The 16252-nt window shown below is 43.1% G+C and overlaps 1 protein-coding gene across 3 annotated transcripts in view; it reads right to left on the minus strand.

Moving 5' to 3' along the window:
- Window positions 1-16252, minus strand: part of PRKG1 (protein kinase cGMP-dependent 1) — a 440105-nt gene that overhangs the window by 10887 nt on the left and 412966 nt on the right. For all 3 annotated transcript variants that reach the window (XR_009958878.1, XM_062579493.1, XM_062579492.1), the window contains exons 11-14: window positions 9259-9398; window positions 6178-6267; window positions 4385-4526; window positions 692-855 (exon numbers count right to left, since the gene is read on the minus strand). Coding sequence is in view for 2 of the 3 variants with exons in the window: in XM_062579493.1 (XP_062435477.1) it covers window positions 692-855; window positions 4385-4526; window positions 6178-6267; window positions 9259-9398 (536 nt within the window). In the remaining variant the exon portion in view is untranslated. The remainder of the gene's footprint in view (window positions 1-691; window positions 856-4384; window positions 4527-6177; window positions 6268-9258; window positions 9399-16252) is intronic.

The following is a 16252-nucleotide window of genomic DNA, read 5'->3' on the forward strand; positions in this document are numbered from 1 at the left end:
CCATAATGCCCCAGGTCCTGCCAGCCTGAGGAACAAGGGTCTGAGCTCTGCTCCCTGGTTTATTTTCTATTTGATGCTGCGACACGTTTTCATTGGGGATTCATTAGGTTTCCCTTGGTTTAACAGAGGAGAGACAAGTTGAGTGAAGAACATCAGTATATAAATAATCAGCTCTAAATGTGGAGAGTAGGGTTTGCTTGCTTTGGGCTACGCTGTCATACATGTGCCAGAGAACTGCTTAAGAAGCACAGGCAAGAATAACATTTAGGGTGGCAACTCTTGCATCTAAACTAAGTAACGGAAGGACTGCACGTAGCGCACCCGAGTCTCCACCGCGTCAGACCTACCGCCTCTCCTCCAGACGCGCAAGACCCCACAACGCTCGCACCACGCTGCTTGAATTGCAAACCCTTTCCCCGCCACGTTCAGCTCAGCGGCAGCTACAGGAGCCAAATACGAGGGCGGGGGGTTTGCTGTCATTTTGCAGCCTTTCCTCAAAAGCCTAGCGAGGAAAAAACCAAACCAAACCACACCACACCACAAATGACTGCTTCACCAGTACAGTGTTCAGGCTTCTCTGTGTCACTACAGCACGCACCCACTCTGAATCTTCCAGGTCTCTAATCAGAGTGACAACGGCAGAAATATTCTGCTCTATTCTTATCAGCCGCGCCGGCTCCAATGCCCATACCTGCCAGTCAGGAGTTCATACATTAAGATTCCCAGTGACCAGTAGTCTGCTGAAATGTCGTGACCTTTGTTCAGGATGATCTCTGGGGCTACGTACTCTGGAGTTCCACAAAAAGTCCATGTTTTTTTTCCAAATCCTATTTTCTTTGCAAAGCCAAAATCGACCTGTGAAAGGAACAGAATGCCGTCGAGGCACCGAAAGAAAGGCAATTTCAGCCACGGGCTCTGTTTTCCTTAAAGCGAAGCAAAGCAGAAATAAGATTTCCTCGTGGGAATATTATCATAACTAAAGCATTGTGGGTTGTTCGGAAAGCACACAACTGCAGTGACCTTTTTTTGCTCATTTATCCTTCGTAATACAAAATGGAGATTCTCTTACGGTCAGAAGGACAAGCGCCAACGCGCTCTGAACATTTCTCGGTAGACGCAACTTTATATCACTCACAGCACAGGCGGTTTTGATTTGATTTGATTTTTTTTTTAACTCCCAGACTTTACCTGAGCAACGAACTATTCTGCTTAATGCATTGACTTTAGAACAAAAGATCAGCGCCAGCATGCGCAGCTCATGCCGATTCTCCTCCTCGTGTTGAAACCCAGCTGAGCTCCCCCGGTGACAGCTTTAGGCAGGGCACACAGTGGGTGAGTACATTTACTTCATATTTAACCCCAGAAAATACATGCAGGAGCTCACTAGCTGCTTGTAGGCTGTCCGTGCTAAATGCTGACCATGGAGGCACCCACTGAAAAGTTCAAATTTTGCTTCCAGTATGAAGAGGGATGCAGTAAAACAAGCGTCCTCCCAATTTACTTGAATGTGAGGCTGTTGCAACGTGCTGGCTGGTTCACAAACCTCAGCGTGCCCCTGTGGTGCAGCAGTGTGTGCTACAGGCAATTACGGAAAATTAGATTACATTGGGAACCAAAAGAATTGCTAGGTCCCAAGAAGACCTCTGTTTAATAGGTTTGCCTTAGTTTTAGCTGTACCCAATTGTCCATCAACTACTTTGCCCTCCCCTGCCCTCAGGGCTGTGAGAGCCTAAAGCTGTGGTCTGTAGCACACTCTGCTGTCCCATGATGGCTGTGAAACACTCCTACACTGCCCTGTACGAGGGATGGGCAAAACATCAGTACTGCAATCCTAAATGGATGCAGTCTCCAAATGATTAGGGTCGATCATGCTGTGGTATCTGCAATACTTCTCTTGCACCACACTATGCAGTCCCCATGGATAAGTCCTAAACTGCTGGAGAGATCAAAACATCTCAGTGGCTGGGGGTTGTTGATGGGAAAGGCAGAGACTCCAGTTTGGACCCTTCTGGGGGCTGGGAGAAGGACAGCCCTGCAATCCAATCTACCATACTCATCTGACACCTTGCTGGAGCCCATCAGCCTTGGAGAAATGCTGTGGAGGATAAACTCCGACCAGTGACGCTTGGCAGTACGTTTCCTTGCCACCTGGCCATAAAGGCCTCTGATGATGCTCATCAGTTGCAGGCACACAGTGAAGTGGCACCACACCAAAATGGTCCGACCTACTGTCACTGCTCATGAGTTTCTCTTTCCAAAAATAAGGAAGAGTCCTTCATTCCGGAGGCAGAGATGTTGGCCCTTGGTGACTCTCAGGGTGGTGGGAATGTTGAAGACCATCAGTCCCTCTTGGAGACAGTCTTCTTTTTAGGGTTGCATTGCCCCACCCTTCACTGATATAGAAAAGGCTTCTCAGTGCCCATATCATCACCAGCTAATAAGGGTGACTCCTAAAGAGAGATGGGACAGCACCTTCCATCAAGAGAAGTCCTCCTTTTTTCTTCCTTTCTCTATGGGCTCAGGGAGATTTCTGCAATCCCTGGACATCTGGTGTGTGCTTTATGTGCAGAGCACATCTACACTGTTTCTCGACACAAAATAATAATATAAGTGATAGCACAATAAAGTAAAACCCTTGGAAAACACTCTCAGCATGAATGTTTTTGCTGTGGCTTTATTTAAAAACCCTCAACAAGCCTTTTGATGCAATATTAAGATGCAACACATCACCAGAGAGTGGCAAGGTGCCCTGTAGCTATATGAGCCTGGACATAGCAATCACCAAGGAGCAGCCAGTGGGCAATGCAAAAACCCCACTGTCACTTTCTAAGTTCTTACAGCAGAGTACAGTCACACAGATTATCCTGCTTGATCTCCAGCTACCTTGTCCTTCCTGAAGACATGCAGCAGGAGAAGGCTACATGTTGGTTGCTCTGCAGTAAAATTAACATTATGGATTCATAATATTCAGGGAATAGGAGTTGAGCCAGGTTACTTAGCCCTCTGTCAAAGCAAGCTGGCATTTGTAGGGGTGAAGGTCTTGCATAAATTCTGCCATCCTGGTTTGAAGAGGTGGTTGTTGCAGGAGGACAACACTGAGAAGCACCACAACCTTCTGGGAAGACTAGTTTAGCTAGAGCCATAAGCAATCATCTCACAGGAGATCAGTCACGTGTGTTTGCAATGCTACTACAGAAGTGACCTTTACTGTCAAAGCAACATGTTGCCTAGTAGCCCATTCTTCCCATGACTGCCTAAGCAAGGCAAAACCCAGGCAAAGACTCAGCGGGCTGTTAAGTCTCAAAAAAAAAGTCTGCTGCAGTCTGTTCCTTATGGTGCACAAGCTTGGAAAACGGATATCCTTGAGACTCCAGTGTTCAAAGGCACATCCCTAACAGCACCTATGTTTTTAACAGCCTCAGTAGAAGGCTCTTAAGAGATGCAGTTAAAATGTGTAAGTGCTATTACATTCATTAAATAAGCAGCACAAAACTGAAAGACTGCTTCACAGAGTTTTGCATCCGATTGCCAGTGTGTTTGCCGAGGACTGCAATGAGCATGACATGGATACAATTTGATTATGCACAACTGGCATGATACAGAATTCAAAACTGGAGTGAAAAGAACATGCGGAGCCTCTTGAAAAAATGATCTTCTCTTTCTTTTCTCTCCCACTTTTCAGACACGATACTGCAAGCGGTTATATATAACTGCCAGTGCGTGTGAGGTGTTCCAGCAAACACCAGTGAACACTGACTTTATTTGAAACCACGGTGCTCAGGCACACAGATAACCTCTTCCATAAGAAGTTATAGCTTTAGACATGACAACATTACCAATAGTTAAGACAAGTCAAAATCAAATCCCCTTAAGCTTTATCAGCTCCTATTCAGCAGCACGGTCTGATGATCCAAAGCAATCAATAATAATATCTCTTGCCCTGACAATGTCATGATTAATTTTTCCATTAAGAATTATATATTTTTTTTGTGTGTGTGTGGAACAGAACCTACTCAGAAACACCAGTACTCTGCAAATCTTTTTTTCACCAGTTGCCAGGACTGTAGCTCTGAATGCCAAGCCTTAGCCTGAAGTAGTGTTTTACAGCTTGGCTAAACTGCTAAGCCACAGTTTGCTGGAAGCCAGGAGACTATCCTGATGATGGGATAGTCTCATGTGACAATATGCTTGCCCTGCTCTTAACTCAACCTCTACCAACAGCCACCAGCAGAAACAGGACCCTCGGCTGGACGGACTTTGTTTCTTATCTTTGATGATTAATGCTATGTTCTCCTCTACCCCTCCTACAAGGTGTCCTGTACCAGAAGAAAGCCAGAGATGCTGGGGGTTTTTTGGAGCGAAGGCAGACACTACAGGCTCTTACCAGTTTGGCATAACCTCGATGATCCAGAATGAGGTTTTCTGGCTTGAGGTCCCTATAGATGATTCCTTTGGAATGCAAATAGGCAAAAGCTTCGACCACACATGCGGTATAAAATCTGGTCGTCGAATCTTCAAATGAACCTCTACATAACATGAGAAAGGGAAAGAGGCCAAAGCAATTAGTTTATACAGGACTGAGCCATCACTACGCTACTAGACATCTCTAGGGCTCGGTTTGGCAATACCCAGGGTTAAGTCGAGCATTTTCTTTCACCTGTAGGGATTGTTCTGCCACACTCTCCTTCCTAGATCAAGCCCTAACACACAATTATGTTTCTAAATAGCTTTCCCATGACGCTGAGTTCTTCAACAGCTGACATCTCGGTGTCAAAAGAATAAGCCTCACTGCAGCAACCCACAGGCTGCTAAAAGAAAGCGTACTGCAGGACAGCTGTTAGCCTACAAAGCTCAAAGCAAGTTAAAAATTTTAAGGAAATGAATAAGGAAGACATGTGGGTGTGGGTGCTACCTTTATGCTTTAATCAGATGACAGAAGGATGTCGCTCTAAATCAGCACAGTTAGGAGAATGCTGGATTCCCAGAGGTGAACTACATTTGTTAGCTGCCAACCAAATCGTTATGCTGACAATATTTTTTTCTCTTATTAACAGCCTAAAGCCATACAGTAGACCAGTCCAGTCTCTTCTGTCACTTGATTTTATCCTAGTGTTACAATATCTGCACAGTTCGGTAGAATCATTCTAATAACTGGGGAAAATGCCCATTATTGAACTTGCATAAATAGCTAAAAGCAACCACATTTCCATTTTGGATGTTAGCATCTTTACCTTTGCACATTCAAATCAAACTCATCAAAAATATGTGAAGTTGTATTTTATAATTGCATGATACAGGTAATGATTTACAGATACCTTGCAAGTAAAAGGTGATTTTTTATTATAAACCTTTGAGTTTTGGGTGATGCATACATTTTGATCCCCACCTATTGTGGACATCAAGAACTCCAAGATCAATGTTCATAACTGAGACAAAAGGCAAAAAGTAACAGTTGCTGGAATTCAAAGTGTTAATTTCAAATTCAGCATAAATTGCATTTCTGCATCCTCATTTTATTTTTTATTTGCAAAATGCTTACAGAAGCAAACCGCATGCCACTGCCCGCCTTGAGCTCATGCTCCGAGTCTGACGGCAGAATAGGAGAGCTCTGCTTGCTGCAAGGCAGACAAAAGTGCTTCTAAGCTAGGTGGCAGCAGAACCACAATTTAAAGGCGAGAGAAGTAAAGATAAAATGGTCAGGCTCTGAAACAGAAAATGAAAAACAAATAAATTCTGATGCCTGATAACTTTGCTACTGTCCTAATTTTAGTGGTCCAGAGAAGGCATGTTTTTAGGAAAAAAGAAGAATCCAAAACATTTGTTGTAGATAATAAATATATATATATATTTGCTTTCTGAGTGATCTTACAGATGCAATTCTTTCACTTTTTTTTAGTTATATGAAGTCATGTTGGAAGTATGATGCTATTATATAGCTATATACGATTTGTCACACTGTTTCCTGTATAAAGTCTTGTACGTACTGGATGTAACTTAGGGTATTCTCAATTACAACTAGAGTTGCTTGGTCTCTAGTATGGGAAAAGATGATTTCCCAGTCTTATTAGGATCTTAAACATAGCACGGTTTTGCCTGTGAAAGGTAAAGGTCTTAGGTTACCTGAAGGCATACTGGAAAATATTCCATGTTTTCACACAAGAGTTTCCTAAAACCTACCTGTCCCTGAGAATTGTCCAGAGCTCTCCACCTAGACAGGCTTCCATCAGCATGTACAAATACTTGCTGTCTTTGAACGTCCTGTAGAGCCTGTTGTCGGCAAACAAGAAAATACAGTAAAAGTTCCCACTTCTTACAGACTACGCGCTTCATCCCAAGCGGTGCCACAAGACTAAGGTGAACCTTTCCGAGCTACTGCTACGTTTACGGCTATCGTTTCAATCCCTCCACAGTCCTTTGTATCCTGTGGGAAATATTTCAGCGGAAGAAGTCTGGTATTTGAACGGTGGAGCATATCGCACACAACGAAAGCAGAGGTCCTCGCTACTCAGGGTACTAAATATGAAGTCTGCCATTTCTAACTGCGTTAACTTGGTATTCAGCCTTCCAGATTCACTTCAAAGAGAAGCTTTCATACTATTTTTTATAACATCCACATCATCTTATTCTTCAAGCTACAGAGTCCAGTGGTAGATCTCCAGTCATCTTTTCACTTAATCATTTCAAAGGAACACCACCCAATTTGTGATCCATTTACGAACTCCAAATTAACCAATTTGCTAATATACTTTGGAGAATTTAAAAAGAATCTCGTCATATTTAGGTGACTAAAAGCATCTTTCCTTTTCTTTCCTGACTTTGTAGGAAAATTTGCCTAAAAAGATAGATAGGGATAGGGTTTAGGAATCAATGCTATTTCTCAGCTGAGATCTAAATCACGTGCTGAAATCCCTGCTCTGTGCCAGCGATACATTAAATAAATGCAACTATGGAGACCTTCCCTTATCATAACATTTCACAACCTACATCTACAGTGCAGACATCCTTGCCTCAAGATCCATTTGGCTCTATCAAATCCAGGTATAGCATTTTCTTCTGGAAAGCTGTTAGTTTACCTATGACTAAGTTTTATTTAGTGACACTTGGCGTCGTCTGTTTCTTTTACCCAGTTTAATGTATTTTTAGCAATCAGACTGAACTATCGCTCATGGATTTTTTGCGGTTTCATGGTAATGCTTTTATTTTCAGTAAAATAGCCTGCTTTTTCCAGAATTAGTTTTGCTTTAGACTGCTAATGCTAGATCACTCAGCCTTGCTGAAGTCCTCTGCGCTGCAGCCCAGGGAAGGATGCCCTTGATCATAACCAGGTTTTGACGGAAACCAGGACGTAAAGCATTCGAGAAAGTTCTTCCCACTTTTGAACTCAGTTCGGAGCAGGAAAAAAATTTCAGATCAGTTCCCAGGATCATCCAGTCACTGTAGTCCTATTTCAGGGCTTTCCTTCTCAGCCCTCTGCACCAGCATCTTTTTTTTTTCTTGACTATCAAAAGGATAAACACTGGGAGTGAAGACAGTATAGTGACTTGTAATTATTTCGTTAGCTACGAAAATCAGTGATTCCATTTACAAAAGCCTGCTAGTTCACGCTCTTTATTTGAAAGTGGATATTCTTGAAACTGTATCAAAATGTCCCTGCTGTTGGCTGGCCCCGTACTTCACCTTCCATTACATTAGTGTATCGATCCAGATCGAAAAAGAAAACAAATCTATACGCTGAAACAGTTTGCAAGGAATATTCAGCTTGAGCCTAGGTAACAGGGGCATGTTTGTGAATCAGATAATAAAGATCATCAATGTGTAAAGGAAATTGAAGCCATGTACAGTGTTGTCCTGTTTACTTCAGCCAACCATAGTTGTGGCAAATGAATCAAACGTGAAGATGAAATAAATGCTTCAAAAGTAACAACAGCTCAGTTAGTGATAAAAAGCAGCATATAGTCTTTTGCTTTCTTCCTCCATTTCAGTTAAGGAAAAATAGCCTTTGGTTAGAGTAAAAGCTGGGCTGCAGAGTAGACATCTTTGCTGGGATGGCTACAGTGCAAGGCATTGGGGAGCTTCATGGCATCATTCTGCACAGAACCAGCTTGAAGCTGCAGGATGGAGGCTGAGCAAGAGCTAAGACCTGCTGGTCCCAAACTGTGTTTGAGATGCATTTCCAAGGGCTCTAAGGAGAGCAACACCTTGTTGCTTGGCAGAGCCGGGACAGTGGAGATGTTCCCAAGCGCTCAGAAGGAAGGAGCTGACTGCTTTCCATCCTGTGCTAACAAGGCATTTCTGGAGCTTCTTGGGAGCAGGAATGATCTCCAGCAAAAGCCAGATGCCTTGGTTATCTATTTTAGTGTGAGGTGAATTACCCTTGTGAGGTTCCCTCTGCTCTGTGCTAGCTATGGAGAAGCATTGGTGACCAGCTTAGACAGAAGGCCTCATTGGAGATATCTTCTGTTTGGTGTGAGGCTGCCTGTCACAGGTCCCAACTGTTTAGTATTCTTACTCTAACCAAAAACATGCAAAGGATCATCTCTTCATCCTGTTGACAAATATTCACCATTCTTAAACTGCCAGAAAATTGTGGCTATTACAGTAAAAGCAAACAAAAGCGCCTGGTGCATGTTTTTAGCCACTGAAAAGTTGCATCTCCTTAAGTTCTGCAGAAGAATACGGTTTTAGTATGTGTACACATAGAGAGTTAAGGGACAGTGAACTGGATCTTGATAACATGCCATAAAGAGAAGTGCTGAATACAGCTGAATCTTTACTCCCATGATGGTTCCTGTTCTAGAAAGAGCAAGCCCTGCCTTTCCGAGTCCATTTACAACAGAGGAAATTCAATATTGAGTCAAGCTAATGCTGAGTCCCGGAGGGCACGTCTACGCGGAGCATTGCATGCAGATACCATCAAACTCTGCCCACACTCCAGGCTGGTTATGCGCTTGCTCGGAAGCAGGAGCCATGCAGCCACATTAGCATGGCACAAATCCTGAGAAAATAAGTAAGTTAAGCCTCAGGTTTAATTTAGGCTTGGTGCCACACCGATACCATGGGCAGAGTAATCCCACGCTGGTCTGGAGAAGACCTCATCCTATGGTGCCATGTTAGCAGTCTCTTGCTGGGAAGCTATGGCTAAAATGCTTCTAGAGTGATGCAGGGACTAATTCCTGTACCGTTTTCATTGCAATGTGGTTTTAAGTGCCATATTTGGCTTCCCCAGGGGAGTGAGAGTGTAGGCTAGAGGGACAGTACCTCACGATGAAGTCCGAATGAGCGCTCTGCATTATCTGCTTCTCTGACCGTATGTGCTCCTGCTGTCTTGTGTCCACTATGTGCCGTTTCTTCAAGATCTTCATGGCAAACGTTTTCGATTCTTCACTTTTCAACTGGACCTGGGATAAAGTAGGCAAACCCACCGGTTAGAAGCAGGGTGTATCTCCCCCCTGCAAGCTGTGCCAATTGTTAATATGATGCTCAACATGGGTCCCAAGTAATCTCCCCACCCTCAAGAAAGCCAAAAAACAAAACTTCTTTCACAGAAAACCAATTCAAATACACACTTGTTTCAGTTCAGCAGATGGATTAGGTATGAACCAGATTTCTAAACGTTTTGCATATTGCTGCATCACGCACGCTTAGCATGTGGGCTGCTACAGTACGCTATCAATTTGAAAATCCATCTCTAAAACTTACTGTGTCAAAGGGAGAATCCAACCATCAGCATGACTCTCGCATAAGGTGTTGCTAGACACAACTTGCATAAAGCCTTTCTCTATAACTAGTAACATATGCAACGACACTGGCAGGGAAATAGAGTCCTTGAATGTTTTTAAAGCTGGCCTTTTCATGGCACCGCTTTGTCACGTCATTACTCTTAACCTTGAGCCTGAGGAACCTATATTTAGCCTGGTTTCCCCAGATGAAGTTGAAGCAATCCGTCTGCTTGCTTGCCAATGTTACCCTAGTAACTTCTGAACCGTAGAGCACTTCCAGGCAGAGCTGAAAGGCAGCAACAAATCTCAAAGACACTTCTAATCCTGCAAATTGGTTAAGACTGATTGCTGGGTGGAAGAGAGAGACCCCAAGGAGCGCTGGCAAGGAAGGAAAGGCAGGTTGATGGAGGTGTTAAATGTACCCTTTAGCGGGAGCTGGGCACCCAGGCTGGGTATGAGCAGCGGAAACACTGCAGTCCCTTCCCTGCCATGTGCATCATAGCAGAGATAGGGTTGGTGATGGAGAGGAAGTGAAAATATTGTACAGGCAAGAGACTCGGGAACAAAATACGCAAATCCACGGGAAAGCGGGCTCATCTGGTTCTGCAGCTCATGGACAAACTTGCTTACTGGAAAAATCATGAGCTAAAAAATGGAGATTATTTCATCTGCTGAGTTGAATTATGGGATTGCTTCAGATCCACCCAAGCTCTTGAAAGTCGCAAGTCTTTCATCTTAAGTCTTTAATGATTTCCTGTTCCAACAGCTGACACCAGTACCCATTTGTCAACCAGCAAAAAGCTGGGTCCAGAATATCCATCTGCCTCCTGGAGTGGAGCATCTTTCACGGCATTGAAGAGGCTGTCAGGAATGGCAGAATGAACAGGTGGAATCTGCTCTGTCTCCTCCTTTTTCCGCTCATTACTACAGTTTCAAGTTGACTTGCTATCATGTAGCTCTGCAGTCCTGCACTGCACAAACACCCACCCACACAGAGTACCGGAACGGGCAAAAGGAATATATTTGTATTACTGTCTGTCAGCTCCCCTGGCATGCGCTTCAGATTGCAACCAAAGCATATATGCATTGCAGCTGTTGGAAATTAATGTACTATCCTTTCCAACCTCGCTATCCCTTACTAGTTACCACTAAATGAGAAAGGAGGAATTTTGGTTTTATTGCAGGAATCAGTCTTTTACTTCCTGCTTCAGCCAGCAGACAACCTAGTCATCTGTTTTTATGCCCAAGAGCGGCTTTAAAGTATAGACCAAATCAGAAATCCAGCTTGCCTTTTAGATTACGAGAGAACATTCATAGGATTGCATTTTAATATTTTTTTATTTTCTTGATAACAGAAATGGAGGCTGATATTAGAGATAGAGATAGCATCTGCAAAACTTTTCCTAGGCTGTCCTTGCAACCATAACCTTGACCAGTTTCCGTGGCGTTTGTTTTGTTTGCATAACAGTTCAGCCCATCCAACCTCTGCCAGAAATCAAACTGGTACCGAGATACCCTCTTTAACCCACAAGGACACACACAGTTTACGGAAATCAAAACCAAAAGGCAGATTCTCCGCTGGTCTAAAGATACGCCAAGCCAATTCTCAAAACCACTGCAAGTGCTTCAGAAATACACACTAATAAATGAGAATCCACTTTTCTACAGCCAAATCTTTCATCCTAAATGCTTTGATTTATTAATACTACTTCAGAGGTCTCCTCCATAATGACCCAAAACACAGACATCATAGTTCTTCATGTGTCACCAGCATAAATCGCGTCTGCTCACTGTCTTTTAGAAAGAAGCTGCAGAATTTCATGACAAGCAATTTGTATGACACAGTTTAAGGTTGTTGAATTTAATAAAGTCAGAAAATTCTGAAGATGAACCGAACTTCCTCAGATTACTGTTGGCCTTCTCAAAACATCCGTGGAGATGTCAATTTTAGCAACGTTTTGCTACTACTTTCCTAGAAGCATCCAGAGATTTGCTGGCTTGTATTCTTGGCTCTTGACGTAATACCTGTGCGCAGAAATACCCGAGTTCTCCCATCACCTTTGCAACAAATGTGGTTGCCCATCCTCGCACAGCAGCAAATACGTGTTTACTCTTAGGGTGGTTGTAGCTGCAACTTTATGTGTCGGACTTTTTTTTTCTGTGTGATGTCTGCCCTCTGATTTGTAGCTTCTCATTTTCCCCACAGTTGCAAGTATTTCTAACCCCACACGTAAATTTATTTTTCCAGAGTAACTATCCTGCATTTCACACTGAGACTTTCAATTATTATCTTTACATGAAGCCTATGTTTGCCATTTGACCCTTTGGGGAGAGAGGGTACAAAGACCAAAACAAGCTGCCTAAAATAAAGAAAAACATTTCTCCTCATCCATCCAGCAGAGCTCCCCAGTTGCTTCATTGAACTGGTGCTACATGATACCGCTCCTCTATGTTAGCTGACCACAGCTCAAACCAGACTTTGCATTTATTGCAGATTGAAAGTGATAAAAATGCTTTTTGGTTTGGAGTTGGGGTTTTTTTTTGTTTTGTTTTGTTTTGAATAAATGACATATCAGTTCAACTGTTTGATGTTATTGATCTAACTCATACCAGGCTGTTTCAGGGGAGCGGGGAGAAAATAAATAAATTGCAACGAGCAGTTCTTAGAGGAGGAGGACCTACAGGAGCAAAGTGCAACCAGGGCTGTCCAGTTCATGCAGCTTACTCTGAAACTGGGACACCTGGGAGCAATTCCTGGGCCAAAATGTGTGCCTGACCATGTTCTGATCACCAGGGCAGGATATGACCTGGCCTCACACTACTTCTCAGCAAACTCTGCTTTCCATGTGAAGGAAGTCGGTCCACTAGCAAACCTGAACACCTCTCAGTCAATTTGATGGTGAAACTTTTTTTTTTTTTAAATAGCATTCAGCACTTCTAAACATACTTGAAACACAAATCCCCATTTCTCTAATGCTACTGCTGCCTATCTTTACCCTGCGTCAACGATAAATGTAACAGCCTGGTGGATTCTCAGATTGCTAGCTTCCAAAATTATATATTGAAGCGTAAGGTCATAGTTCTTTCACTTCTGGCATATCTTTTTTAGACCATGTATTGTGACTATTTGTTCAATTATTTTGTCCTTCATTACAAAGGGTATTTAGTTTTTAATTACTTTTTTTTTTCATTTTTGTTTTAGGAATACCTGGGCACACGATGAGGAGCCTGAGGAAATAACCTGCTTCCCTATACTTGTACAGCTTCAAAATAACTACACGAAAGGAAGTTAATAGGAGGGAAAAAAAAGGCAGCATTTCTATTTGATATTTGATAATGCTATCGCTGCCACAAATGTTTAAATATAGAACAAACAAGGGTTTACAATTAGCCAAAGCAAGGCTTTGACCTAACGCCACGGGAGAATTTAGATAAAATTTCCACTCACATTCCCAAACCGCTTCATAATGCAGAGGATTTACCAGAGTCTGAGAGCACTGGGGGGATTAATTTGTATTAAATGTACTGATACACCAAAACATGTAGGTGAGGTACAAAACCTAGGGCTTACTTTTGGATCGCTTTTCCTTTGGATTATTTTTCTACATGTTTTTTGTGAGCAAATTTACTGCTCGCAAAAGAGAGAAATAAAGAAAAAAAAAAAAGAAAACGAGAATGAGCTGCTGAGAACATCCTGCCCACCAATTACCAGGGGAAAAATAACACACAGAGATTATGAATTTCAGCTGCGGAGGATCTGGATACATTGGGCAGGGAGTTCAGCCTTCCAAACTCATCCACCACAAAAATCTCCTACATGCTGTGGAAAGGGAAAGCATGTGGTCCCCCAGTGCAGGAAGCTCACTAGACCAACTTCGACTCAAAACAGTTTCAAGTGACCTCCAATTTCCACGGCCCCGGGATTATTGATTTGCTGGAGACCTGCTGGAGCGTTGGATTTCAGCTGCTTTCCTTTGAGGCCAGGAAAATTGCTAAGAGGATCTACATGGGACAACAACTGGCTTCCACCTCTCCACCAAGTTCTCTGCAAGTTAAATTTCCAGTCACTTCCCTTTCCTTTCCTACCATCACAGTTTCCTTACATAGTCATTGCCTTCCTGGAGCGTCAAAAACTCCAACATTCCTCTTTTTCAGAGATTCAGTGCACTGATGGCAAGAGCAAACATCGTGTCTGCTGCAGATATCCACATTCTGCTGAAAATGGTGATTTAGTCAAAGAGAATATTGACATTGCAAACTCACTGAAAGGCCCAATGGCAGGGAAAAATTACAAATAAATTTTATAGCACTGAATATACTCCTCCCTCCCTTCTTCTCCGCTTTCCTATATGTATTTAAGCCTTCCATATGCTTCTATCCTGTCACAGTGCCCATGCCTTCCTTTCTGGTGCAATAATCCCCAAAACAGTGAACCTTGGTAAACCAGTAGGAACTAGAGAGGGGAGTTAAGTAAAGCCGGTGCCCAAACGCCACTCAAAAAAGGTGAGGGGAAAAAAACAAAACAAAACAAAACAGAAAGAGGTAACGTTCATTAGACTGGGCAGTTCTGCAGGATTTTCATCCAAGCAATGTACTGCATCCCTATGACACAAACAATGAGCAGAAACCTTGTCTATAATTAAACCAGGCATTTATAGAAGCAAATATGATGATAAAAGAAAGAGTTGCCTCTATTTTGCAAATACACGCTGACCCAAATACCGCAGTGATGGGCTATCACACACAGATTTGGGGTCACGGCTGCATTTTTTAATCATGAGATGTTACCTGGATGAGGCTACTCTGGGAGACTCAGATTCCTCCCTCTTTTAGATCCTTCCCATCCCACAAGCTCACAGCGATTGCCAAGCTGATGAAGAAGAGGCTATTCCTACCCTGCATATGTGAAACCCATCCAGATCTTGGAAGCTAGAATGCCCCATAGTGTCCAGGGTGGACATGAATTCAAGAGAGAAAATTTTGTCTGGGCCGGACCCCAGAGCTGTCCTCTGCCTGCACGCCTGGAGGGTGCCATCAGCTGTGTGCTCACTGCTTCCCCCCTTCCCATCTCCATCTACTTGCTCTGGAGACTCACTAGGCAGCTACTTGGACCCCATGCTATATTTCCTATGTTCTTTGGAGAGAGGGAGGAAAAAACTCACAGAATGCTTTAAAGAGTAAACTAAGAACAATTTTGATAAATCATCACAGGGGAAAAAAAAAGGAAAAAAAGTAAGGCAAGGAGACAGGCGTAAAAGTCTACTTGGGCAGGAGCAATGAGCAACAGTGCCCTCGTGCACAGGGAATCCTGCTGGGATCCATGAATCAGCTGGTGGAAAAGATGAGCCATCGCTCACCGCAGTCTGCTTACCCCAGCATGAAGCTGCCGCAGGGAGAGGAGGCCAAACTGGCGATACTGTGATCCAGCGTGACAGCCCAGTCCTGTGCCACCAGCATCTGCTTGGCAGCCTGGCTCACCATGATAGCGCTACTCCTGAGCGATCCCAACCAGATGGGTCACAAGCTGAAAATACACCCAAGCGAGACGGTTGTCTAAGGAGGACGCGAGGATACAGCAGCAAAGGAGGCTTCATGGGGCTGCCAAACATTTGGAATTCACAGGATGACTTTTAACATCTTAGCACTGAGAAAATACTGCGCCTCAGTAAAGAAACTTAAAAATATCCACTAATGTGGGGGGTGAAGATGCCTTGTAGTCGGTTCAGCAGAACAGCAACCGTACAAAATTAGGACAAGATGCTGACACGGGGGAGAGGAGAAGGCATCCAACCTCTCTTGCTCTTCTGAGTTTCATTAGACCTCAGCTGGCTTCTGCCGGGCTCGCTCAGCTTTTACAAAAATGTTGGGACCATTCCAAAAATGTTGCTTGGTTTTATGACGTACAAACGGCTGCCACTTCCAAAACACACAGTACTTTCAAGCTCTCTTTTTTTTTTTTTTTTAAACACAACTATAATTCACATGCAAATAAATATCTTTTGACCTCAGTGCTTTTTTCACATTTTTGGGAAAATGGATATTTATGAGAACAAATCTAGGCCCTAATGGAAAAAAGAGTAAATGGTTGTATCTGTGTGTTTCTTATTCTTTCTCCGTCTGTCTTGATCTCAGTATATTTATTTGCTACTTATTTACGTGTGCATATTCATTACTTTACATAAAAAGTCCACAACAGTAGCAATTTCTGTGCAACTCCAATGAGAACTGAGCTGCTAAAATGCAAGCTGCCCTTTAGAAACATTAACCATTAATAAATATTTACCAGAAAGTTGAACAATCCCAATAAAGGGGGATTTTTCTTTTCCAGTGAAGATTAAGTGACGCGCCTGCGGCAAGTCAAAGCAGCCTTGAGTCTCCTCAACCTTATCATAATTGGAATTTAGACATAGGCTATACTATTTTGACTGCACTTATCTCCTCCGTGTGTGATCTGCTTCAAGGAAGTGATGGTGAAGAACCTCTGCTGATGTTCTGAGTTGCCTGTTACTTTCATTTTTGACATAAAAGTTGCA

This window comes from Rhea pennata, chromosome 7, assembly GCF_028389875.1.
Source record: "Rhea pennata isolate bPtePen1 chromosome 7, bPtePen1.pri, whole genome shotgun sequence".
Lineage (NCBI taxonomy): Eukaryota > Metazoa > Chordata > Aves > Rheiformes > Rheidae > Rhea > Rhea pennata.